At 52.4% G+C, this 27356-nt stretch overlaps 1 protein-coding gene across 1 annotated transcript in view; it reads left to right on the top strand.

Moving 5' to 3' along the window:
• The window catches only part of DCHS1 (dachsous cadherin-related 1), a 57510-nt gene that overhangs the window by 11563 nt on the left and 18591 nt on the right, over window positions 1-27356 (top strand). Inside the window, exons 3-9 of the mRNA XM_068931001.1 lie at window positions 17004-17192; window positions 17306-17537; window positions 18595-18831; window positions 19204-20223; window positions 20426-20613; window positions 25491-25587; window positions 25768-25925. Of these exons, the coding sequence (XP_068787102.1) occupies window positions 17004-17192; window positions 17306-17537; window positions 18595-18831; window positions 19204-20223; window positions 20426-20613; window positions 25491-25587; window positions 25768-25925 (2121 nt within the window). The remainder of the gene's footprint in view (window positions 1-17003; window positions 17193-17305; window positions 17538-18594; window positions 18832-19203; window positions 20224-20425; window positions 20614-25490; window positions 25588-25767; window positions 25926-27356) is intronic.

The following is a 27356-nucleotide window of genomic DNA, read 5'->3' as shown; positions in this document are numbered from 1 at the left end:
CTCAGATGCACACCTTGCCCTGCTGCATCTCGTCTGACTGTGCAGACCCACTCCGCGAGTGCCTGAGCTGTGCGTGGCTGCAGCCCAGCCCAGCCCCCTGGTTGGAGTCCCTGCTGGCATCGGCGCCCCCTGCAAACCCTGGCCAGACCCTGTGGTTTCCCACCCTGCACCCTTGCTGCCTCACTCGAGGGCCCCTCTGCGCACTCTTGCATTGTGGAGGCTGGGCCTCCCCGCCCTGCTCAGCTCCAAACTCCTCCGCGCTCTGCTGGGGCTCCTGGTACCCTCTAGCTCCCTGCTGAAGCTCCTGTTTCACCTCCCTGCAGCCCCACCAGCAAGGACAAGGAGGTGCCGGGGTGTGTGTTTTGCTCCTCGCCTCTCTGTGCCTCACCACCCCTGCCTCAGGAGTGCCAGGGCTCCCGGGTGGGTGGTAGGGTGGTGCTTGCCCAGCCTCCTCCAGGACCCTGCACGGTCCTAACTCCCTGCTAATGTCTGTGTTTAGACTACTTACCCTCCTCCTCACACCTGAGGGCTTTGCCCCATCCCAGAGCAGTACTGCAGGCCCCATGCTACCCCTGTTCTCAGCACCTCTCTGTGCGTGGCCGTGACACCCTGCACCGGTCTGTGCCCAGGCTGCAAGCCTGTGTCCATGTGCACAGCGGCCAGGGCTGCAGTGAGCCAGTGCTGCGCGTGGTGCCCGTAGCTGTGCAGATGGCTCCCCCACAGCGGTGCTCCCTGCCGCCTCGGGGCCTGACCCTCGCCTCGGCCGCGCGTGCGGGACAATCTCCGGGGCTGAATGCTGACCTCACACGCTCCCCCGAGGCCTGAGCAGGCTGGAGGCTGAGACATAGTCCGGGAGCCAGAGACGGCTCCTGAAATAGCAGCTGTGGCCGCTCCCTGGCCGCTTTTAGATGGTCAGCAGCTGTGCCAGGGCTGGGGAGGGCAGGACGCCTGGCATATACTCAGGCAAAGGGAGCCGTGCGTGGGATCATTGACCACACTGGCGCCAGCCTCCCCTCCTCTCCCACCAAGAGCCGTCACTCCGAGGGGGCGGGAGCCCAGAGCCAGATGTTTGCCAAAGCCGCAGCGTAACATGTGCGTAGCAGAGATCCAGCCGGGGCAGGGCTCCAGATGAGCTCCCTGCCTGCCAACTGCTCTCGCTGGAGATGGAAAGGATAGCTAGGGAATGGAGGCCCAAGCTGCTGAGAAGCACTCCATCGCTCTCCAACACCATGGACTGTGTAGAGGGAATGCATAGGCCAGCAATGGGGCCGAGAGGGCAATGGTTGGGAGGCTCTGGTGTAGCCCTCCGGTTGGGTCTGTGGGAAGGAGAAGTCTTGACTCCTATAGGTGATGCAGCTGAGAACCCCAGTGTGGGGCTGTGCTGCTCTGTCTGTCTGCCCTGGGAGAATGTAAAAGCCTTGGGGCCCTTCCCTCCTCCCTCTTGCCCTGCCAGGGGACTGGGAGCAGGGGGCAAAATGACAAGGTCTCAAGGCCTTGATGCCTGCCTTTGTCCTCCCACTTCTTCCTGCAGTGAGGAAGGGCACGCCTGCCCAGCGCCTGCCCTCCGTCTTTCACAGTAGTCAGGGCTCCTTGGGATTTTTGCTGGGTCATCTTTCTCCCTAACCCCAAGCCACTTTGCTGCTCTTCTTTGCTTCTGCTCTACTCTGGCCACAGCAGTCCCGTGAGGCGCCCTCAGGCCCAGCTGCAGTGGCTTCATGGTGCACAAGGAAGGTCCCCTGCCAAACCTCAGTGCTGCAGGGAGGAAGGGGCAGGTAGCAGACACTGCTGCGCAATGGTGCCAGACCTGCACACAGGGCTGGGTGTGCAGAGTGGCTCTCCCAGAAGGATTAGAGCTGAAGAGCAGGCTGGGAGGCTCAGCAGGGCCTTTGGCTGGAGGTCAGTGTCAGTTTCAGCATCAGCCAACATAAGCCTGAATGTGTTGGTGAGCGTGGTGCAGCCCCTGTGAGCCTCATGCTCCTATGCATGTCCTGGGCAGGGAGCACAGTACGTGCTCTGGCCGACCACCACACCTGCTCTGATGGTGAGACTCAGAGAACCCAGAAGATATCAGTGAGGAGTCCTTTCTGCCTCCACAGGAGCAAGTCACCTTCCCTTTTGCCAGCTCTTAGGCCTCAGATCCTGCCTGTTCTGCCCAGAGGGATACAGCAGTCGAGTCACAGTGGAACACACGAATACTGACTATAAAAATCATTTACATAGTGGAAACTGTGAGGAGGGAAAAACTTGATTTTGGCCAGAGCATATGGGGCCAATTGTAATGTTCTATGTGAAGAACAATAGCACCATTACTGAGGTGTCTTTGGGAATGGAGTAGGATGGTCTAATGGTTACCCTGTTCTCTAGGTCTTGGGAGACTTACTTCAGTCCCCCTGTAGTGCAGCTTTTTTCCCTCTTGGTGCCCCTCTGCCTGGCTGGGGTAGTAGTCCTGGGGCACAGGCTGGAGAGTGCAGGAAGTTCTTGCTGATGTCTCACAATGCATTACAGTCCCTCCTGGGCCTGTCTGGTGCTCTGTTCTGGCACTGGGTGCTCCAGTATCCCTACTGAGATGCCAACTCTAGGGACTGACTCCTTCACTGGGAATATGGAGGCAGATCTCCTCCCAAGGGAGCCAAGTTTGGTCTGGGAAGAAGGCTATCTGGAATGGAAATGGGGACTCTGCCATGCTGGGAGGCTGCATGGAGAGTAAGGAGAAATGCTGCCCCTTCCTTGCAAACCTAGCTAGTTCTCAGTAATTGATATCTTGCTGGAAATATGTCTTGACATTCCCTGGGGACTTGTGCTCATTCCAGGGATGCACTTTGCCTGTTCTACTGTCCATTTGCTCTTTCCCCACGCACCTATGTATTGCCCCTGTTATCCTCTGCACATTTTGTTGCCTGCAGCAGCACCCCACCAGCAAGCACAGGACTGGTTTGTGAGGGAGCGCAAGACAGGAGTCGAGGGTGACTCCAGCATGGGTGGGTCTGCGCTCTCCCTTACCAGGGTGCAGTCCCACTGCACTCAAGCAGGGCTGGGAGGGACAGTGACAGGCTCCATTGACAGCCCCAGATAGGATGAGGGGATGAATCAGGTCCAGGATCCATCCAGGGAGTCCATTCAAGGACAGCAGGAGACAAGACCAGAGACGAGGCTACAGAATAGGTCCAAGGTCCATCCAACAGACAGGACTGTAGACAAGCTACCTACAGTGTAGGTCCAAGGTACATCAGGACAAGTGAGTCAGCAAGCCAGGACAGCAGAGGACAGGGCTGGACCAGGCGCATTTACAATGTAGCTTAGGCGAGGACTGGAGGCCCAGGCGTGGACTGAAATGTAGCTCCTGGACCCATGGGCAGCTGGTGTAGTTGGAGGCCTGCAGGCTCTAAGCCACAGTTAATTGGCAATGAGTTGACCCCGCTGTAGGGACTGGTGCCAGTAAGAGATACTTATGTTGCTATATAAAGGAGGATCAAGGTGTGAATTTGAGCGTTGGACCCTTGGTTATCTATGCTCTAGCTCCTGTCTTGGCTCTGGCTGGCTGGCTTTGGAAGGGCCAGCCCATAGCAATGCCAACATAGCCATTCAAGGCCACATGGCCTCAGGGCCAGGGAACAGTCTCTGCCTGGTTCTATTCAGTAGCAGACACAACTGTAGTGTTTTTTAGCTCATTTCTGAGGATTGCAGTTTGCAGAATGTGGAGCTGAAATTCCATGTTCTGAGTCAATTTGTGATACTTTATATAGGTCCTGAGGAGGATGGTCCCAGTATGAGCTTTGGGCACACATCACCTTTGCTACTGGCTCCTGCAGGGAGATATTAGGATATTAGGGAGGGACCTGATACCACTGGCATCATTGGTACGGAAACCAACTTTAGCATCAAAGTTGGCATCAGCAGCATTTTCTTCAATGAAGGCAGGAGCAGATAGTCCCTGAGTGCGTTCTCATTGTTTGGCAGAGATCATGCATGGTTTTCTGGACACATTGCTAGAGCAGGCTACAGACCTGGCACCAAAGCATTTCGCCCTGACATGTCCTTGAAGGCAAGTTCCCCTCATCCCTTGGCTATCAGGCATTGGTGCTCCTGAGACACTGCGAATGGTGGAATTTTCTGTGTGGACATCTCCATCTTGACTAGAGCAGTGTCTCAAACAGCCCACACCCATTTCTCTCTGTTCTGGTCTACAGGGGACCCAGGACGTTTGCTTCAGAAGCAGATGCTTGCACTGTGGTCACAGTAGTGTGGTTGTCTAAAGTTGGACATAGTGAATCTCATCCCATGTATCTGAATGTTTCTTTTTGAAGATCAGAGCCTAAGCCTCTCTTTGTACCATATTCTTTTAGGCCTCAAGTGCTCCCATGTGCTTCTGCACTGCTCCTCAGACTTGAAGAGTAGTGCCCATGGTAAAATGGGGTGAAGCTTCAGTTTCAGGAATGAATCCATCCTGCATGTCAGGACTATTCCCACCGCCCAGGCAGCCACAGCTAAGCTTCCAACTTGGCTAGCCCAAGCTCTAGTGCAAATGTGCTAGCTGGACAGAGCATGCAACAGCTTGCAAGACCCAAGGCTAGCCCAGTCACCCATTGGTGTTACTCACTGTCTTTGAGAGGCCACATGCAACGCTTTGAAGGCAGTTAGTGCTGCCACTCCAGCAGTGATTTGATACTGAGAAGGAGGTTAGAAATAATGTGATTGTTTTTAAAGATAGCAAGTTCTCCCTCGGGAAGAGTCACCTTAAAAGGTAGAAGCTGCTCCACATGGGCAGTCAAACATGGAGCACTCACTCGAATCACACAGGTTGGACTCCATCTTCCTTAACCTTCACTGTACTGCAGCACTTGCATCTTGCCCCTCAGCATAGTACTAGTTTCATCACATCTGGCACAGGAATGTCATGGTGCTCTTTTCCACGCATGCCCTGCATGGGACTGTGATGTTGGCCTAAGGCTCACCGTTGTTTGTCACAGCAGCTACATCAACATGGACCACCGGTGAGCTCCTCAGCCATCCTGGCTGAAGAGCCTTAAGAGCCTTCCAGCTGGAAATCAGAGTAAGGTCTGGAGCATCACAAACTGGTTTTAGTTTCAGGCTGGATATTCCCTCAGAAGGAGGAAACCTCCGGAGTTGTGATCCTCTACACAAATAGGACTGTACTTTCAAGCTTCCTGACCTTTTGTTGTGCAGTCTATTTTATCTCAGGCTCAAACTCTCTCTCTCTTTTTTTTTGCAAAGAATTGCTCTGGCCACTTCACAGTGCATCTCCATCTCTTGTCAGCTGGCCTTTGCACCTTTTCTCCAAATGTCAGACTATCTCAGGGGATGGGTGGCAGTGCCCTGCTTTGGGAATATTGCAGTATCAAGAGATTTCGAAGCAACAGCATGGAATTAGTCACTGATTTTTTTCATTCTGATTTTTCATTCTGATTTTTTTTTTTAGTCGTAGTGCTCTTAATATAGCAATAGTGAGGGCAGATCCCAGGTTTGAGTAAGCTGTATTCCAGACTGTTTTACTGGCCTGTCTCATGACTCTTATCGCCCAGGCTGGCCATCTACTGTGGACTCTTAAAAGTGCAGCAAAATCCTGAGAGCAGTGACTTGCCCTTCGGTGCTTCTTCAAGATAAGGTTGTTGCTCTAGCCTTCATTATCAGTGTTTTTGCTGTTTTTGTATCAGCTTACTTCCCACTCACCAGCTGTCAGCATTTGAGTGCCTTTGTCCCCTCTTCCCCATCCTGCTCTGGGACGTGGGTGCAACACTGAATAACAAATGTCTCCGTTGGACATCTTGGCTTCAAAGTCTGCAATGAAAAGCATCTTTTGCCCTAGGGATGCTGTTAGTTTCTGGCCTTGAGCTCCACCTCCTGTCCTCTAGTCTCCAGCTGGATCTCCATGCTGTCTAATTCCTGCACTAGGATGCTGATATCTGGCTCAGGCTGGCCCTTGGTATCAAAGGGGTATATCCTCCCTGCCTCTTCTCCCTCTTTGTCCTCTTGTTTCACTTGTTCAGCAAGCATAATCATAATCCCCCTCTATCAGCTTTTCCTTCACAGCCCTGCTCTTGCTTAATGCTGCTGCACATTGTGCTGTTGAAGGTGCTCTCTCTTGTATTCTCTTCTTATTTCCGTTGTCTGATATAAGGAGGAAACAGGAAACAAAAATCAGGTGTGTAACCTATTTCCAAATAAGCCTTAAAATTGTCAAACTATCTTGTTAGGACTCAAGTGTGAACTAGGATCGAAACATTAGCTAACTAAGGCCATGGCATCCTGCTGACCACTGCTGTCCCGTGCCTTAGATGCACCGTCTTGGCAGAAGAGCCTTAGTAGTATCTGCTACAGAGCAATACAAGGCTTGCATTGTCTGTCCCAAACTAACACCCTCTTGAAAGAGGCAAATGGCGGAGGGTGTCAGGGCCCTGAGGGCACTAATAGATCTTAATGGCCTTGATCAGCCTCACTTGGAACCCCCACCCATCCCCCTCTACCCGTAGGTCCAAGGGCTCCATTTAAGCTCAGGCCTGGGCCCCCAGTCCTGGCTTGAGTGATGTTGTCAGTGTACCCATCTCCAGCCCTATCTCTGGCTATGCCTCCTGGATGGACTGCAAACCTGTGCTCTGGGTAGCTTGCCTCCTGGATGGACCCCCATCAGATGTATGTCGCAGCCTTTTCTCCGGTCCTGTCTCTAGCCCTGTATCCTTTTGCTCCTAACTGGATTCTCTGAATGGACCCAGGGCCTGGTTCATGCCTTGCCTTGTCTGGGACTGTCCATGGATTCTGTTACCAGCACCTGGCTTTGCCTGCCACGTTCAGACCCTGTGGGACTGCAGCTCTCAGTGAGGGTACTGCCTGAGTGCATGTCACCTGTCTTCCCTTATGGAGCAGCCAGACCTTGCTGTTCCCTGACAGAAGGGTGGTTGTGGCCCTTGCCAGCCCTGCAACCTACATCTGACAGCTCCTAACCCAGCAGAGTCTGGTCACCCTGGCAAACCAATTCTGCGTCTTTGCCTCATATAAATTTATTCCAAGCCGAATATATTGGGTGTCCTATGGCCTCCTTGGGAAGGAGGTTCCTGCTTGGAGCAGGCAAAAAGGAAGTTCAGGAGGTGCTGGAGATAGGCTCAGGCTGAGCCTAAGGGATCAGTGAAACCAAGGCAGTGCTGTAGGGGAGAAGCAGCCTGCAGGTGATATTAAGAGGATGGAGAATGAGCAGAGAGGCATATGTAAACCCTGTGACACTGGGGAGTTTGGGGGAATGTGATATATTGAATCACTCATTTGCAAAGGCCATAGTTACGTGTCTGGGAGGTGTAGATTCTGTTGGAAAGACCTCTTGGTTGTCAGTGCCTGTTGCTGTTCTCCACAGCACCCCAATGTGCTGTGACTCTTGATGTGGCATATGGACAGAAATGGGGGTAATTGCTGACCCCCATTGGAGGGATATGCTCTTTGGGGGTGCAAGGGTGCTGTGTGCTTTTGGTTTGATGCAAGGCTCCTTCCCTCTTGTAGGGATGCAGATATGAGGAAAACCCAACTAGTTCTGCAGCCCTCTCCCTGCAGGATTAACAAGGATTCAGGGACTTTTTTGCTGGAACCCTCTTAAATGCCTTGCATTTGCCCAGCCCCCATGGACACAGGGAAGGAGCCCATGGCTTCAGAGGAGGAATTGTGAACTGGTCTGTGTAACAGAAGAGAGCTAGGGAAGCATCTCTTGCTGTGACAGGCTGGAGCAAATCCTGGTCTGCTGTTGAGTGTTCAACAGTTGTAAGCCCTGTGATAGGAACCCTATGCTCTTCAAGATAAGGAACTGTATAGCACAGGCCTATGGTGAGCGCTGGACAAGGAACTGAAGAGTAGCTGTAGTACATCTGCACAAAGTTCCATATAGCCCAGTAACCTGCCTGTAACAGTAGCCAATAGCCTGTGCTGGGGAAAAGGGTGCAACAGCTGGATCACTGAGTCAGAGTAATTCAGGACAGAGGGACCTCAGGGGGTCTCTAGTCCAACCTCTTTACTCAAAGCAGGGGCAGCTCTGGGGTCAGACTAGGCTGCTCATGACTTTATCCAGTTGTGTTGTGAAAACCACCAAGGATGGAGGTTTCTCCGTCTCTGTGGGCAACCTGCTCCAGTGCTGTTCTCATGGGGAGAAACTTTTGCTGGTACCCAACCTGAACCTCTCCTGTTTCAACCTGTACCTACTGTCTCTCTTTCTCCTGCCATGCAGTGCTGCGAAGGGCCTGACTCTGCCTCCTGTCACCTCCATGTAGGTATTGGCAGGCTGCTCTTAGGTCTGAAGTCTTTCCTGCAGGATGAACAAGCCCCAGTCCTTCAGCCTGGCCTCACAAGGCAAGCGCTGCAGGCCCTGACTGTGGCGGTGGCCTCCCTTGAACTCAGTCCAGTTTCTTGAAGCCTGTTCTGTACTGGGGGCCCCAAACCAGTTGCAGTGTCTAGATGTGGCTTAACAAGTGCTGAGCGTGTGTGTGTGGCTAATAATCCCTTCTCTCGATCGCCTGGCTGTGCGTCTGTTCAAATAGCCCAGGATGCTGTTGGGGCTCTTGTTGCTGCCAGGGGGTCCTGTGGCTCATGTCCCACTCGCTGCCCACCGAGACCTCCAGGACCTTTTTCCTGGAGCTGTTTTCCCCAGCCTGTGTCATTGCTGAGGGATCTTCCTTCTCAGGGGCAGGACTTGGCATTTGTTCTTGCTGAATTTTGTGGTGTTCCTGTTGGCCCATTCCTCTAGCCTGTCCAGGGCCTGCTGGATGGAGTTCTGCCCTCGAGCATGACAGCTGCTCTCCCCTGCTGCAGTTTGGTGTTGTCTGTAAACTGTGAGTGTGCACTCTGTGCCTGCATTGAGTCACTGACAAAGGTGTTGCACAGGAGAGGTCCCAGGACAGACCCTTGTGGTGAGCCACTTGTCACCAGGCTTCAGGCAGAGCACAGCCCAAGAACCACTGCCCTCGGACCCCAACAATCCAACACGTTTTGTACCCACCTGGTGATCTACCCGTCCAGACTGTGACACCCTGACATGGATATGAGGATGTTGTGGGAGATGGTGTCAAAAACCTCGTGAAAGTTGAGGAGAATGACATCCACTGCTCTCCCTTCCTCCACAAACCCAGTGACTTTATCCCGAAGGCAATCAGGCTGATCAGGCATGATTTACCCTTGCTCAGTCCTTGCTGTCTGGTCCCATTCCCTTCTCTTCCATGTGGCCAAAAACATCCTCCAAGGGACTTGCTTCATGATTTTCCCAGGGACCAAAGTGAGGCTGACAAGCAGGTAGCTCCTCAGATCATCCTTTTGGCCTGTTTTTGAAGGTGGGGGTGTAACAATTGTTCTCTTCCTGTTGTCAGGGATCTCCCCTGATCTCCATAACCCTTTGAAGAGCAGCCCTACAAGTTTGGTTCTGTCAGCACCCGTGGGTGTAGCTTGTTGAGTTCCATGGACTCATATGGGGCAAGGTTTCTGAAGTAATCCCTAACTCAATCCTCATTCCCAGCCGGTAGCTTTCTTCCTTGAACTCTTTCACTAAGCACAGAGGGCTGGGAGGTCTTGTTGGCAAAGGCTGAGGCAAAGAAGGCATTGAGTGTCTCAGCCTTACCTGTCTCTGTTGTCACTAAATCACCCATCCCATTCGGCAAAGGTCTCACATTTTTCTTATTCAGCCTTTTACTACCAGTGTGGTGGTAGAAGCTCTTCTTATCGCCCTTGATTTTTTTTTTTTTTTTTCTCCTTGCAAGCCCCAACCTCACTTGAGCTTTGGCTTTCCTGATACCATCCCTATATCCCTGGATAATGTTTCTAAATTCCTCCTTTGTAGATCCTCCCTGCTTCCACCTTCTATATGCTGCCATTTTGCACTGGGGCTTAGCCATAAGGTCTCTGCTTAGCCAAGGTGGTCTCCCGACCTCCTACATCTCCTTGTTTTTCTGAGTACTGAGATTGACTGTTCTTGTCCTTGGAAGATGCTGTCTGGAAGGTCTACTGGTTTTCCTGAGCAACTTTGGCCTTCAGAGCTGCCTTCCATAGGATTCTACCTGCCAGTTCCCTATATAAGCTGAAGTCTGCTTGCTTCAACTCTAGCATCTGCTACTCTCCTTCCTTACTCCCTTCAGGATTCTGAACTCCACTACTTCATGGTCATGACAGCCAAGTTACTACTACAGCCTCAATCAATTCTTCCTTTTTAGTGAACAGCAGATCTAGCTGTGTGTCACCCCTGGTTGGCCCATCCAGTGTCTGTATCAAGAAGTTATCCCTGACAACCTCTAGAATTCTCCTTGACTGCTTGCATGCCACCGTGTTGCCCTTTAGTAGATGTTAGGGAGGTTAAAGTTCTTTGTGAGAATGCAAGTTTGTGATCCAGAGACTTCCCTCTGGTACTGCTACCTCCTTGACATGCTGTCCCAGCTTCAGCTCAGAGACTTCCTGGGCCAGCATCGATGCCCTTGTGTTTTAAGTCTTTGGTGGACTTTTTTTTGTGTATGTGGTTGTGGGTAGTTGCTCTCTGAACTTGCACAACTTGGTATCACAGCACCCTGAAGTGAGGAATTCCAGAGCTGAATGTGTTTTATTGAACCCTGCACTGCTGGAAGCAACCATCTGCAGCTAGTCCTGAACCAGGCCCTGCTGGCACACCACCACAGGTTGTGGCCATGCTGCACTGCCTTGCTAGCTGCTTTTCAATGGGAACAGCAGAAGCGGGGAGAGATCAAGAGCGCCTTGAGCCCCGGCTGTACTCTCTGGGCCCCGTCAGATCCTGGCTCTGCACATCCCTGGCAGGACTGTGGGGCACTACTGTAAGGCCAGAGGGGTATCCTGGACAGGGGTTGGAGGAGGGGGCTGGCAATGCAGAGAGATGATGGGGGGGAAGTGTGACAGCAGAAAGTTGCCAGTCCTAGAGTCCATGGGAGCATCTGTATGGGGCTTGGCACATGGTGGGGCTGCATGGGGCACAAGAGGTGGGTAGGGACTGGATGTGCTGTGGGACATGGGAGAGGGCTTGGGGCCTGGATATGGCCATGGCTAGGAGGGTGTGCGGCACTGGGGGACATTGGTGTCCCCTTGGGCTGAGCGGGCTCTGTACAAGGCTGAGAGAAGGCTGGGCTATCCCAGGAGGGTTCCATAGACAGAGAATGAGAGGGAAAGGCATGGAGTGAGAATAACAGAAATAATGCTTTGTGTACTGTGCACAACTGTAGCAGGGTCCAGAGAAATACCATGGTGGCAGCCAAGTGCTCTGTACTGCTCAGAGACCCTGGCTCCATTCTGGGCTAGAGCAGAATGCTCAGCAGGACCTGGGGTCTCAATCTCCCTCTATCTTAAAGACCAAGAAGCTGACTGCTGTCAGAACCATCTCCTGTATACAATAGCAGGATGCATTTATGCAATTGCTATCTCATGGCAAAGGATTTCCCATTGCAACCTTATTCTCTCAATACAGCATTGTAAAGGGGATTTCCTTGTACAGGGTTTACATAAATTAAAATAAACAGAATTCCTTCTGCTGTTAATTCTGATGTGCAGTGTCTTGAGTCCTCTCCTGGCTGCAGGAGAATGGGTCCTACAAGCTAGAACAGGAAGGCTGCGGGCAGGAAAACTCTCTCCCTGTGTGCAACTGGTTGCCTGATCTACCCATCAATATTGATACATGGAGTGTTTCTGAGAACAACCACCCTTTAGTCTTACAAGGGCAGAACTAGACTCAGGGGTAGTAGCAGTAGTTAGAAATAGATCTTTAACTGAGAATGTAATGAACCACAAACAATTCACTGTGGCTTCCTTTTTGCTTCTGATCTGGCTGGGACAGGAGATGGTCAAAGAATGGGAACACCTGGACTCTCGATGTCAGAGCTCCGTAGGTCACCAGGCTCCTTCTCCAACAGAGCACCTATGGAGTCCTAATGTAGGGGGAAAGTGCTGGGCTCTGGCATCACTGCTGTCCCATGAGGCTGCACCAGACCACTTTCATCCAATGTGGAGAGTCTTCCTGCCCTCCCTCCTTCCCATAGCTACAGTGAAGGGGGAGAAAAGCCTCTCCTCCCCCTCCCATGGGAACAGCAGCAACTGCTTCTTGCCTCCCAGAGTGGCCCGACAGGGTCAGACATCCTTGCACAGGCACAGAGGTAGTAGGCTCTGTGCTTTCACCTGCAGATACTCTTGCTTCCTTGCACCAGACCACACATGTTCATGAACACCATCTATTCCTAGCACATGGGCTTGCAGCTGCATGTGCTATAGTCTTGGGCAGAAACACTGCACATGCTTTGCCTCGGCACATTGTGCCTGATGTATCTGTGGTGACCCTGTGAGCTTATGCAGTTGTCTTATACAGGAGGTGACCCCACAGCTTCGTCTGCATCTCATATCTGCGTGCTGACCCTATGAGTTCATGCAGATGTCTTGTATCCACTGGTGATGCACAAATATCTTGGACAAAAGTGCAATAATCCTCTGAGTTTGTGGCGGGGTCTCGTATTGGTGTGGTGGTCTTGCAGCCTGCTTCTTCTCTCCTTGCTCCTCCTGCATACTCCTCCTGGGAACAGCCAGTCTTGGTCCTGTAGTGGTAGGATATTCAAAGACATCAGAGGTGGGGGAGCTGTAGGGGCTTCATTCAGGCTCAGAGCTCTGACTGTTGCTCCCACATGTTTCAATGGCAGGCTTCTCACCATCCTGAATGGAGTGTTTCCTGGGCTGTCCCATAGACATCCTGACCCCATTTCCCTCTTATTTCTCAAACGAAAGTCATGAGCCTCAAAAGCAAATTATGGTAAAATCAGCTGTTGCTCCCAGGTTTGGGGTAGGTGCTAAATACAGGGCCCAGGGATGCCCTGGATTAGCTCTTGGCAACGTCCTGGAAACAAATTCCAGCCTTTGTTTAAAAATTTCCAGAGGTGGTGAATTCACCTTGGTGAGCCACTGTGGTAGTTAATTATCCTTGCAGCTAAAAATGTGTACCACGTCCCAGACTCTGTTCTGCTGTAGTCTGTGGCTGTGGGCTCCTGCTATGCACACCTGCTGGGCTGAGGAATCTACCATCCCTAGCGGTTGATAAAAATGCTGCATTGCCACTCAGAGAAGTTCCCAGATGCACGAGCCCTAGCTGCCACAGGGATCAGCACTGCCTTTGAGAACTGTGTCGGACCCTGCTGAGTGTGGGCTGGCCACGGAGGTGGCAGCTGGCCCTGGTTCCCGTAGAGTGCCTGCCCAGGGCATCAGCTGGCTGCAGGCACTGTCTGCCTGCAGGCAAGGGAACTTGGGCTGCTGGGCACTAGGTACAGCCACGATTCCTCTCTGCAGAGTGATAGAGACACTAGGCAAACTGTCTGGCAGCCCTATGCTTAGCTAATGCATTTAGCCGCACTTTCAGGTCTTCTGTTGTTTCTGTGGTTTTTCTCTGAACACCCTAGCATCACCTTTCCAAGTGAGAGCAGGATCTGACACAAATGGTTGCACCAGTGCTGGTAAAGCAGGGACATGACCTCTCTCAGACACCCTGTGGGCTTGTACACACAGAGTTTGTGTTAGACCATTGGTCCATGGTTGCAGCTATGCTGCCAGTTGCACATTTTTAAAATCCAGTTAATCACTGTCATGTTGATTTTATGTCATTCTGGAAGGGCAATTTCAGCTTTGCAGCAGAGTGTTAGGTCCAGTACGCTCCCTGCTTCTTGAGAGGGCAGCACAACTGGATGGGGAGCCCGTGAATGGGGGACCTCTCTGAGCATGTCTTGCCTGGTTCTGCAGCTAGATCTGGGTACTGGCAAGCAGCCGGTGGGGTGGTGTTGCACTGCTTAGTAGTGAGAGCTCATCTGTTTCTCTCTGTTCCCAAAGCTTGACCTGGCCCCTGTGGGCAGAAAGCTGGATTTCCAGATAGCTGCCACTGTGCGTACCTTTCTTAGCGCGGTGACCATCAGGATGGTTGGAGTGGGGAATCAGGGCTGCTCTGGGAACACCAGAGCCCTTGGCCAGAGGAGCCAAAGGAAAATGTCTTATTCTGCTCTAGAGCTTGCTGTTGTACGTGGCATTAAAGCAGCTGACGTGGACTTTAGAGCACTTTGAGATTCATAAGCAGTTCATTTTGAAGGAAAGGGGTTATTAATTTGCCACACAGTGCCTGTTTCAGCTGCTGTGGCAGCTCATCAGTGTCAGGAGCATTTCTGTTTGCGATGCCTGTGAACATTATCAGTTAAAACCCTGGCACAATAAGCAGCGTGCAGCTCAGCTGCAGTGGTTTAGGTACGTTACCCCAGTACGATACCCAACACGGAGCCAGAATACAGGTAACCTGGCCTTTCCAGTCACCTCTAAAGAGGCCATGTCTGGATTTGGTGTCCAGTTCAGGGGTCAGAAGAGAGGTATAAGAATAATTTCAAGTCTAGAAACTTGTCCTCCTATGAGACTGAGCAGAGCAACCTCCCCCTTTGGCTTCCCTGAAGAAAGGGTTGCAGCACCCATCACCACAGTCCAAATACCAACAGGCAGGAGACTCCCAGAAATACCAACCCCCTTCAATCTGACAAAGTGAGGAGTAGATCTGGAGGCAGCTGCTAAGGTCAGGCAAATGCAAGCTAGAAATAAGATACAGATTTTTAAGAAGGAGGAAATGAACTGTGGAAGCAGCTCATGGAGGAATTTATCAGATTCAGAAGCAGATAATGCCACCTTTTCATGTCCCCCTCCCTTTCCAAATTGGTTCTAAGCAATTATTTCAATTCCAGCTACCTAACTTTTTCCCCCCTTGTTTCAGGAATGCCAGCAAGGTCAGATTTATACTCTCAAATGAGCAGCTCCAACTGCCATCAGTCCTTATCATCAGATCCCTCACTTAATGCCCTCCTGTTGCTCTGCTGACAGCATCAGCTTGATATCAGGGTCTCTGAGTGGATTTTCTGCTCTGAACCATTCAGGTTTATAGTAGTCCCAGCCATACTCAAGGCCTACGTGCCACGCATCACTTGTATTCTTGATACAGCCAGATACTCAGCCTCTGCTGCACATACTAACTCACCCCACGCAGCTGCCGTGGCCCAGCCTGCTGTACGGACTTAGCATCTGCTGCACGCACTCACCCACACCAGGCGCTGCTGTTGTGCAGCCAGCCCCATGAGCCCCCTGAAGCCAGCCAAACCCTGCTGTGATCCCCCCCGAGCTCTAGCTGCCTTGAGCCAGGAGCTCCTGGCCCTTCCAAGCTGCTGCCGCTGCTGAGACCTGGGGCAGGAGGAAACAGGATACACCAAGGGACTCTGCAGTAGGAGGGAGGAGGTTGAAAACAGAGGGGAGACAGGTGGAGCCTATTTCTCCAAGTACTTTGTGGTACTCATGTTTGGGCTGCTCTCATGGCACCTGTGGCTCTGAGTGCTCTGCAGCTGGAACAGGGAAAGGGGATCCTCTTTCATGGTGCTTCTTCCAGCAGCTGCTGTGCAGTCAGGGAGTGAGTCTTTTGTACAGGAAAGTGGTGCTTGTTGGTGTGCTCCTAGCTTCTCCCTTCTTGCATTGCCTTGCAAGGGTATAACAGGCAGCAGGGCAGGAGAGCTGGTAAGGAGATGTTGTAGGTACTGCTTCTCCTTTCTGGGGACTGTGGATTGCCAGGCGGGAGAGATGGCAAGGGGGTATCTCAGGTACTGCCTTACCTCCCTGGGATGCAGAGCGTAAGAAAGAAAATCTGGTGGGGAGGTGATCTCACCTGTACCTGATTCATTTATCCTTCTCCTTCTCCGGCTCAGCCATGCTCTGTACTGTCTCCTGTTGTTCCTGTCTCTCAGGATCTGGTGCATGGCTCAGGTTAGGGGCCCTGCCCGGAGGAAAGTGCTGTTTGCAGCCCCCAGCTGGGCCCTTTCCTTGGCGCGCATGCAACGTTCCTGTGCTTCTCGCTCACGGGAGCCGAGGCCCCAGCGCTGCTGCTGGGAGGAGCTGTGGCTGACGAGGCCTGAACTCCGCTTCACCCGGGCCTGGCCCAGCTGCCTCCCTCCTGGCTCCGTCCTACAGCTTTGTTCTCATTGCAGAGCTCCCAGCTGGTGGATGAGCCATGGACAGTGATGCTGGGGTTGTGGGGAAGGAACTGTTTTCTGCTGACCTGAGCTGCAAGGAGCTGGGCCCTTGCAAGCAGGGAACAGTTTGCATCCTTCTGCTTATCCACAACAGCTATTCATGTGTCCCCAGGGACTGGTGGGCCCTGGCTGTCATGGGCAGTGCCACCCTTGTCATCATCCTTAGAGCCCAGGCCCATGGGGTACAGAGCTTGGAGAACAGGACAGAGCCTGGACTGTAGGGAAAAGGAGCTGTTTTGCTCCCCTCATTGTCTTAGGAGTCCGTGTAGGAGAGAAAGGGCTGAGGGCCAAGGCCAGCTGTTGTGAAAGCATGGGTTGCCCTTAGCTGAACAAGCTAAGTTCAGCGGGGACACTTGGCTGCTATGTCTTTGGCATCTGTGTACGGCTTGGCCTTTCTGCCCTCTGTTGTGGCCTTTGCTGGGGCAGCTCCGTAGGCCTGGGTTGTGGATGCTACCCCAGGGGTGCAAGAAGGGAGGTATCACTGAAACAAGGCACCACTGGTGGTACAGAGACCTGTGGTGGTGCTGTACATAGCAAGTGTGGCGCAGCGCTTGTGAGTTTGCAATGCTGTGCTCACACAACCCTGTGCTCCCTCCTGGGGACCGGAGCCAGCATAGGTTGATCCTGGGGTGCCCCATGGCTGCCTGCAGCACTGCCCAGGGCACTGCCTGCAGCCAGTGAGCCCCCAGGAGGCCCTGTCTTTGTACAGAGAGTACTGCGGAGGAAGTGATGATTTATTCAGGACGAGGATTGCAGAGCTAGAGTGGTAACTATCAGTCTGCTTTATTGTGGCCAGCTCTGAGGGCTGTGCAGCAGTTGTGGGCCACAGAGCAGAGGGCAGCACTGGGCTGTGGAGGGGATGGTGGTCCGGATTTGTCTGCTCAGGCTGGTGGTCTCCATCCAGATGCCACGGGAGGTGTTGCTGGCCCTGCTCATGTAGTGCCTCCTCCCACCCAGGTGACAGCCACAGATGCAGACAGCGGCCCGTTTGGCTCCCTCTCCTACTCCATCGGTTCTGGCATTGGCAGCGTTGTCCCCACGCAGTTCAGCATTGATGAGAACACAGGGCAGCTGTGCACTGTGCAGCCTCTGGACCGTGATGAGGGCACATCTGCCTACGACTTCACTATCACTGCTGTTGACGGGGTGAGTGCTGGCGAGGCCGCAGGGATGTGATGCTACCAACTCAGCCCTATGCAGGGAGTACGATTGTCCTTGTCCCTGCTCTTTGTCCCGTGTCTGATCTGGTCCTTCCCCAGGGCGGTCTGAACTCCATGGTGTATGTGAAGGTTTTCCTGGAGGATGTAAACGACAACCGGCCAGTGTTTTACCCACTGGAGTATGCTGTCAGCATCAGCACACAGAGCATGCCGGGGACAGCTGTGCTGCGTGTCACTGCCCATGACAAGGACGACGGGCTGCATGGGAAAGTGGCCTACCACATTGTCCTGGGGAACACACCTCCTCTGTTCTCCCTCAACAAGGACACGGGTGAGAGCTCAGGGGGCAGCCAGAGCAAAGGGATGTGGGCAGGTGTAAAAGCCAGCCTGAGGGTTACTGCATGGCCACCTCAGCTGTGCAGTTTGCCCCCAGAGTATGTCTATTCCTCTCCCTGACATGTTGCCTCTGCCCCAGCTTCTCTAGTCCCTGTCTGCCCCTTTCCAGACTCACTCTCTGTTCTCTTGTTTCTGCTTCCTGCCCTGTTCTTCATTCGTCCCCCTCCCATCCCTTCCCTCGTTCCCCATCCCTGACTCACTGTACTTTTCTTCCTGCACGCTGCTTGCTTTGTCCCACCTGGCTGTATCCTGCTTGGCTCCTTCTCCCTGCCCAGCTCCCTCCTCTCCCCTGCTTGGTTCCCACTCCTTCCCCAGAGCTCTGTCATACTTGGTCCCACCTTTCTCCCTGGCTTCCCCTGCTCTGCTCTGCCTTGGCTACCAAAGCCAGAGTGGTTTCTGTGGGGTGGGTAAGTCCATGCTGGCATGTGGCACTAGCAGCTCTCGGCAGGACAAGCAGGGTGGTCTGTGCTCAGCACAGACATCAGGCCTTCCCCACACTGGTCCACAAGCTCCCAGAATGAGGCTGGGACAAGGCAGGCCTACTGGCCAACCTAGTGCAGGGCCACCTCCTTTGTAGGGCCTGTCCTGTTAGGTCCTTCTGTCCTACGCTCCCTCCAGGAGCCACCCCACACCCCATATCGCACCAGCTGCTGCTGCACCCCAACCCTCACCCTGCGCCCTGAGCTGGAATTCCCATGCTCTCCCTGCCCTCTCCCTAGAACTGCCCTCTAATTTGTCTCCCTGAGCCCTTACCACTGCTTAGCTCAGGATTGGGCCTCAGGGTGAGGAGGGAGGGTTTGAGGAGCCTTTCCCAGAAGGGTTCTCCTTCTTTGCTCCAGTTCTTCCATGGTAAGTTCCACCTCTGTTTGCTGCCCCTTTAAGTCTTTCTTTTCAGGCCTGTGATTTGGCAAAGCATTGGGGCTGTTCCCTTGATGGAAGGTGACAGGCAGTGGGTGTAGGCATAGTGCTCTCTGAACTGCTTTCTTCCCTAGGTGTCATCTCCCTCTCATGGTCCCTGAGCGGCAAAGCCAACACCCTGGTGCAACTAGTGATCTCTGCACGAGATGGTGGAGGCCTGCAGGCACAGCCAAATGCCCGGGTGAACATCAGCATCGTGGAGGGCACGGTCTCACCCCCTGTCTTTGAGCAGGCTCAGTACTTCTTCACAGTGTCTGAGGACATGCTGCCGGGTGCCAGTGTGGGGGCTGTCCGGGCCCAGAACCCTCCAGGTATGGGCTTGTCCCTTTTGTACACAATCATTTTCCCTGTTTCGGCATCATCTTGAAGGTCCAGTATTGCATCTCCCTAAAGAGCAACCCCCCTTTTGGGAGCCCCACAAGCACTAAGAGGCACACATCTGAATGTGCACCCAAATGATTGTTGCCCAGCTTCCATTGCATACTTGTACACACGTGCTCATGCCCATGCATGCACACAAGGATATGAATGGGTATGTATGTACACACCTGTGTGCACACTTGTGCGTATGCACACATAGACACAGTGCTACTCTACACCCAGCAGCCCAACCCTGCCGTTGTCTGTAGTGGGCTGAGGAGGTACGCAAATCACTCCCCCTGTCTTCATTTCCATGCCCACAGGTCATGCTGAGGACATCTTTTATTCCATCTCTTCGGGGGATCCGCATGGCTATTTTTCCATCGACTCTGGGTCAGGACAGCTCTGCACCAGCCTGCCTCTTGATCATGAATCTCAGGCAGTCCTCATTCTGGATGTCCAGGCCCGAAGTGGTTCACCCCCTGCCTATAGTAACACACGTGTGAAAATCTCTGTGTCAGATGTGAATGACAACGTGCCAGTGTTCCCAGCTCCCTCTGACTCTATTCTGCTGCCAGAGGCCACAGAACCTGGGACCACGGTGTATACTTTGCAGGCTGAGGACCGGGACAGCGGTGCCAATGGTCAGGTGCATTTCGAGCTGGTATCAGGAGGCAATGGCATCTTCAGTGTGGAGCGCTCATCAGGGGCAGTGCGACTGATTGGGGCACTGCAGTATGAAGCCAGCGCTGCCTATGGGTTGGCCATTGTGGCCCGGGATGGAGGCATTCCCCAGCTCAGCTCCACGTTCACGCTGCTGGTGCATGTGCAGGCTGAGCATGACAACGGGCCCATCTTTGACACACTCACCTACCGTGTGGAGGTGCGGGAAGGTGTGCCTGTCTCCACCCGCTTCCTGCAAGTGCGGGCCCTGGCACGTGATGCGGAAGCCACAACCCTTACCTACCACTTGCGTGCAGATGGGGATGCTGCCAGCTTTGGCATTATGCCTGAGAGTGGTTGGCTGTATGTCAAAAGCGCGCTGGACCGGGAGATGCGGGACCTGTATGTGCTCACAGTACTGGCCTCAGCAGGAGGTAGTGGTGCAGGGGGAGAAGCCCGGAAAACAGGCACCAGCACTGTACGGATCAGCATCACTGATGAGAATGACAACAGCCCCCGACTGAGTGAGGATCGCTACTTCTTCACCATTCCCGAGAATCAGGCTCCTGGTAGCAGTGTGGGGAGGGTGATGGCGAGTGACCGGGATGCCGGGCAGAACAGTCGGCTCACCTACCGCCTGCTCCAGCATGATCCCAACTTCCTTATCCACACACAGACAGGTGAGAGACCTGCTGGCTTCCTAGGCTGGGGCCAGCAGGGGAGACATAGGGCTGGTCCAAAGTGATGCAATCCAGGCCGGCACTGCAACAGAATATTCATATGCCAGTGTCCTGGTCCTGGGTTCTCCAGCAATGTACCTGAGTATGGGCCCATTTCTAAAGGGGTCTCTGGGCTGATCTTGTCCCTACTTCTCCCTCACAGGAGAGCTCAGCACCAAACATAGCCTGGACCGGGAGCAGCAGTCCAGCTATCAGCTGTTGGTGATCGTGCAGGATGGGGGAGCACCACCCCGCAGTGCCACAGGAACAATCTATGTCACTGTGCTGGATGAGAATGATAATGCCCCTGCTTTCCTTCATGTGGCCAGTGGTCAGGAGCTGCCTGTGCAGGTAGGGGCAGCAGGCCATAAACCTGGGGAGACAGGGGCGTGAGAGCCCAGTGGGGGAGGGGGTGCTGCAGGAAGAAGGGGAGTGGGCAGGGGGTCCCAGGAGCATTCTGAGGTGGGGGCAAAGCCAGCATGAGTTGCATCCATGCAGCAGCCAGGGCAGTCTGGCAAATCTGAGGAAGATGTGGTAAGAAGGGCGTGTTCTTGGGTGGGAAATGTAGACATCCCTATGCAGGGAGCAGGTGAGGACTGCAAAGGGAGAAAGATAGGAGTGACTGGCAGGCGGAAGCGGTTGGCTCACACATGCCTGCAAGGAGGGAAGGTGAAAGGGAGCCCCAAATCTGACCCAGCGGAGCCAAAGTAAAGCACCTGCAAGCAGGGAGGCACGAGGTGCTGTTATCTTCTGGATCTGAGGACTTTCAGTTTAGCCACTTGACTTTCTGGGAGGACAAGGAAGGGCTGCCCAACTGAGTTTTGCACTCACAAAGGTTTCCTGAAAATCAGAGACTCAGGATGTGCTATGGGCCCCAGCCCAGCTTTTTCCCCTCTGAGCACTGGCTGATGGCAGCAGTCACGCAGGCACAGAGTGTGCTGCAGCCCTAGTTACGTCTGTGCTGCTAAATACAAGTGGGCAGGGACCTACCTCCCACCTCCCTCAGGTGCCCGCATCTGCTCTCCTGTGGGCTGGCCCCTCTGCAGCGGCTGCTTGGTGAGGGCTCCCTGGAGCCAGCCAGGTGGTGCTGGCAGGGTGCCAACAACAGAGCAGGTGAGCAGTGGAGGCCTTGTTCTCGTTGCCTCTGGGGATAAAGCTGCAACTGAAGGGATGGAGCATTACGGCACTTCAGACAGCATGCCTAAAGCCACTTGCACTGTGCTGGCTTTAAAACTTCATAGTGACAGTAGTCTTTCTCTTGGCTCAGGTCCTGCTTGAGCTGCACCCCAGAGGCAGGTCAGAGCAGGCAGAATGGTGCTGGCAGGTCACTGCTGCACCAGGGAAGCCATCAGCACAGGATGCTAGGGACACTGCAGCTCCAGTCAGGCCTACTCTGTTCATTGCTCTTCCCCTTGCAGTTCCAGGTCACAGCTGTCCCTTGTGTAGCCTTTTTCTTACATGTTCAGCTGGCACTCTCTCCTTGCAAAACTGTCTGGCATGGCTTGGCCTGGATGGGGCACCTCTCAGGGCTTGGCAGAAGAAGGCAGACTTGGTCTTGTCCTCTCTCTGAACAACACTCTGGCCTCTGAGTTACTCCTGCAGGCCAGGAACCAGGCAGCCATGTGAAAAGCCTCTGCAGAATGCCACTACTCAGACTGGGTGTCTGCAGCATGTCCTCAGGGACACCCCCAACACACCTGCACAGCAGGCTCTGCAATCGATTCCAATGTATGAGGGGTTGTGAAATGTTGAGGATGCTCTGCTGGACCTGGGCGGGGGAGGGCTCTTCTCATACAAAGGTACCACAAAAGAATATGCATATTCAGGGAGACAGGGCAAGGCTGGGACAGATTTAGAGTCTTGAAGTCAAATAAATGCTACAACAGTCCAAGCAGAACAAATATCTGAACACTTTGGTTTGAAGCTCTCCTGCTAGAAACACTGGCGGAGAAGGGTGAAGCCCATGGAGAAGTCATTGTTAATCATCATCTAGGTATAAAAGAAAGGTTCAGAGGGAAAAGGAAAAACTAAATGTAAATGCAAAGCTCAGTAATGTATGGCAGACATGCTCAGTGAATTATTCATATCAACATTCATTAGACAAAGCAGAGAGAAGTTGCTGTACTAGACCTTTCTTTACGTGTAAACTAAAGGGGTGTCTCCCACTTAATGCTGTGACATGAGCTTGCTCATTGGCAACGAGCTGTCAGGAGCAAGTGGTGTTTGCACAAGAGTTGCAGTGGGCATAGATCCTCCCAGGGATTAATAACTAGGAAAAGGAGAGGGAGCAAAGGGAAGTTAAAAATGGTCTGTTTTCACAGAGGCGGGATGTTGCTGGTGGGGTTGCAGGACCAACATTGGTATCCTTGCTATTCAGTGTTTTCATATATCCTTCAGAAAAGGTGATGGTTTGCTGATGATACTGGTCTATTCAGAGTAACGAAGATGAGGGCTGCCTGTGGAGAACTGCAGAAGGATCCTGTGTTACCGTTTAACTAGTAAAGAGGATGGGCGATGAAATTCGTTGTTGCTAACTGGGGCGTGATATATATACGACAAAAAGTGATCTGAATTTCATTTACACAGTAGTGGGCTCTGAATTGGCTACTGAAGTTTAAGGAGAAGATTGGGGGTATCACTGTGACTTTTGGGAAAATATTTTTGGGAAAATATCAGGTCAGGGCTTGGCAGCAGTCAAAAAGGCAAATAAAATGATAGGTATTATTAGAAAAGGAACAGAGAATGAAAGAGAACATTATTACCTTCCATCTCAAATTCTGCACATACTCTGCCCTGCCTTCATTCCACTAAATCAGCTATAGTGCTAGAAAAGGTTCAGAGAAGGGTGTTAATATGAGCTACAGTAGATAACGGTTTCCATGCAGGAAGAAATTACTTGAACGTTCTTTGGCATGGAAGAGACTGCAGGACAACAGAGGTGTGCAGTAAGTGGCACAGGAAAAATCACAGGAGAATTAGAAGTTGCTCTTCTCACAGTACAAGAGCTAAGCAGCTTCATAGGAAATGACCAGCCTGCAGGTTTAAAATAAACAAAGACAGTACTTTTTCATGCGGAACATAATTAAATTGTGAAATCATTGCCAAAAGTTGCATGGGTTCAAAATTAGATGAATTCATGGAAAGAAAAAAAAAAATCCATCAAAGACTGCTGGACAAAAATATAATCTGTGGCTCAGGAAGTGACTTAGCCACAGGCTGCTGGAAGCTGGGAAGGTTTCACGGGAGGATTACTCTCTACATGTCCTATTTCTTTGCGTCTTCTCTATATGCCCGCTGCTGGCAAAGCTGTGCCACTGGGTGAGATGGCATTTTGATCTTTAGACCGAGCTGGTACTTACTTGCACAACCTTCCTGGAGGGCAGACACCTGACCTGGACAAGCCTGCCTGGTAGCCGTCTTACAAAAGCTGAGTTTTTTGCAGAGGCAAGACCACTTCTACTGCTGTGTGTGCATCAGAAATGGCATTTATACACGAAGCCCATGTGGCTGCTGCTCATGTGACACCTGCACCAAGTCACTACTTTCATGCAACGGAGCTTGAGTCTTTGCAGGAGAGGAGCGTGGCCGTGCATGTGAAGCAGGAGCCCCTTGTGTCCTGGTGAGGGGCGATTAGGGACAGCTGGGGAGGACAGATCCTGCCCCAGCCTTTTATAGGAGAGAGGTTGGAAGGAGCTTAGGAGGCCCCTTAGGAGGCATGGCCCCAGTTGGAGGTGTCTACGCAAACACTCATTTTCATAAAGCAGCCAAGCTATATTTAGAAGGTCCTCTGCCTCCATCACTGCTGTGAAAGGCTGTTCCAGATTTCTTGATCTGGTAGTTAGAAACCGTCTCTTAATTTCCAGCCTAAACTAATTTCTGACCACTTCATACTCATTTGTTCTTGTGCCAATACTGTGTTTTTGCTTAAATAGCTCTTCTCCCTCCTTGGAATTTCCCTCCCCTTCCCCAGTGTTTATAGAGTGCAGTCACATCACTGCTTGGCCTGGCTAAACAAGTCCAGCTCCTCTGGTCTCCTCTCCCGAGCACCACCAGCGTGGAGCTCACGCCAGCAACTTGTGCAATGCATTAACACTTGCCTGCTCTCAGGAGCTTGCAGCGTCTTTCCCTGGATTCTTGCTTGGATTCTGATGTCTTTTTCATGCATGCATCAAAGTGGTAGCCCACAGCAAGAGCCTAGCACAGCTGGATCTGTGAGGATGGTTTGTGCTGTAGGATGTGAATTTGAGGTCTGTGACAGTGTGCGTGGTGGGTAAGGGATCATAGAAGCTGTGCCAGCTGAGCGACCTGCTCTGTTGGTGAGGTGTGGGTAAGTGCAAGGAGTCTGTGCTGAGGTAGGGACTGGTCTGCCAGAAGCTATGGTTTATTTGCCGAGGGTACCCCCAAAAGCTGACAGCTGATGAGGGGTAGTAGTGGGGATACATCTGTTTCCATAAACATCCAGGAAAAGTGCTTGCGTGCAAAGCTGTCATATTGGTCTCTGTCAGGAAGCTGGTAACTCACCTCAGAATGTGGGCTTAGGTGAGCATGTGCATAATTAATGTATTGATTGTCCTATGATGCATTAACATAAATTGGTAATCTTGACTGACTGCAGCTAGTCAGTCAGCAGTGCTAACTGGAAGCAAAGGAGTGAAAGGAAAAGCCCTAAGAATTAGGGTGTCCAGGCCCAGAAAGAGCTGTCACTGCATTTGCAGTTTGCAGACCTCCAGTGGGTTGATTGGTGAGAACGGAGGAAGTCACCCACTGTTGCCAGTGTCTAGCCCCTGAGTGTGTCAGCACAAACATTTGTATTTGCATCTGAAGGGGTCTGACAGAGGTAGAGAGAACCAGGACTCCTGCGGAGCCCTGAATTTTCCCTGGCTATGGTTAAAGGAGGTAGAGGCTTTGAATGTAACACGTGCAAAGTAGTGTTGTCCCGTCACCACACAGCCCACTGCTGCAGCCTGTGCCAGTGCTGCTGAGCTGGTTATTAAACAAGGCAGCATGGGAGGAGGGCTGACGAGGCAGGGACTCATTTTGCCAGCTTTGCTGCCAACTCCTCTGTGTTGTCTAGCCCTAGGCACAGCCTGAGAGTCTTGGCTGGGGAGAATCTGTGCCTTGGGTGAGTGGTGTAGAACCATGCAGATCCCGCACTGTGCTTGGGAGTCTGTGGGGGAAAGTTTGGGGATGTCCAGTGCCATTCAGCTGCTCCCTGTGCTGTACTGCAGGTGCTGGAAGAGAAGCCATCAGGACTTCTAGTTGCCTCCCTGCAGGCCAAAGACCCAGATGAGGGTGAGAATGGGACCATCATCTACTCGCTGACAGGTATGAGCTGCAGAAATGGCTACCTAAAGCTGCGTTCTGCCGTGCAGCTGTGACCCTTGTGGGCAGATGGGTGCTTGCTGCACAAACCGTGCTGTGCCACACTCCCTCCTCCATTGCGACCTGCCCTCTGCCTTCCATCCTCCCTTTGTCTCACTGCAGCATTTCACCTTCTCTCTGCAGGAGCCTGGGCCGAGCGTTTCACATTGCACGTGGCCACTGGAGAGCTGCGTACTGCCACAGTGTTACGCCGACTTGATCGTGCTGAGTATATCTTCACTGTGACAGCCAGTGACCGGGGCACGGTGCCTCGCAGTACATCGGCCGTTGTCCGCATTCAGGTATCCAGCACTCCAGCTCCCCTCATCCCTGTGCATCTGCCCTTCACTCACCTCTCAGAGGGTACTGTCCAGAGGGTACTTGGCAGCCTTCCTCCCCACCTTTTCACCCCCAGCACCCTTGTCCCAGGGCACCCTCTGCTTTTACTCAGCTCCATCACCTGGGTGGAGAACCCAGGGAAGGGATGGGTCTGACTGCCACCATGAGATTTCCCATTTGTAAACCGGTCACCATCAGCATTGACAGTAAACAGTTCTGTCTTTCCTGGACTGGGACGGCCAGCACTGTCCTAGATAGATTGTTTCAGAAAAGGCCTTAGAGGTTCCTTGTACAGAGACATTAATTCTTCCCAGCTTCCACTGGAAATAATGCTCCATACACGTGAGGTTATCTTCATGTCTGCATAACTCTGCATAACTCTGGTGCTCTGTATTGGCTCTGGTGTCTGCTGTACTGGCTCACACAGCCAAGTCCTTATTCTGTTGTTTCTTAGTAATGAGCTTCATCTTACAGCAGAGACTTCAGTTTCTCTCTAACCAATGCACCTTCACGGTATGCTGTTTTGCATTCTCCTGTCCCTGTCCCTGTCCCTGCGGTATCCTTTTCCCAAGGCCACTCAGTTCTCCTCTTTTGATGTTCTGCTGCTTTACTGTGCTGGCAGTGCCTCTAACACTATCAGCAAGCTCATAGCGTACGCGGCCTTCTTTTGCTCTTGCACCTGCCAGTAGGAAACGTCTATGCCAAGAGCTGTCTCTTCTCATCTTGGAGGTCTGCTTGTGACCTTCCTTGAGCCAGTATAGTCTTTTTCTTATGACACGGCAATTCCCGTACTGCTCCTTTCATGGGTTTAATGAGTAATCTCCCGTTTGCTACTGCGTCAGAGTTCAGCTAAAACCCAGGCAAGTTAGGCCTGCTGCATTTCCTTTGTGCTTGAGGAGAGAAGTACTGTGTTAGCCTGGCACATCTGCCTTTAGTCATCCCACAATATGTTTTATTCTTTTTCCTTTATATGTCATGTCTGTAAGTGTTCTTGTCTTCAACATTGTTCTACAGCCTTCAAAGTACTGAGGCCAGGCTGACAGGCTGGTTGTCCCTGAAGTGCTCCTTCACATCCCCATAATGTAGCTACTTGCTTGGCAGTCTGATACCTCTCTGGGTTGACGGTTTTACTGTGTTTTCTTTCTCCATCTCCCTGGCCCGGTTCACTGACACATTTTCCCTTCAAATGACACTATTGCTTTTTGCGCATTTCCAGTCCCATCAGCAGCTGCCCCTCACCCCTGATTTAACTTCAATATCTTTAATAAAAATGGTAATAGTATTTATTTATCTTTGGGTCATACTGAATTATCTTTCTTCTCCACATCTCCCGTCTGGATGAGCCTTTCCTCCCTTCTTACCCTCTCTTGCTTATGTTTTGCAGAATTGTTTCT

This window comes from Struthio camelus, chromosome 1 (genome assembly GCF_040807025.1).
Source record: "Struthio camelus isolate bStrCam1 chromosome 1, bStrCam1.hap1, whole genome shotgun sequence".
Classification (NCBI taxonomy): Eukaryota; Metazoa; Chordata; class Aves; order Struthioniformes; family Struthionidae; genus Struthio; species Struthio camelus.
The sequence above is the reverse complement of the archived record's forward strand: the minus strand, read 5'-3'. Positions and strand labels throughout refer to the sequence as shown.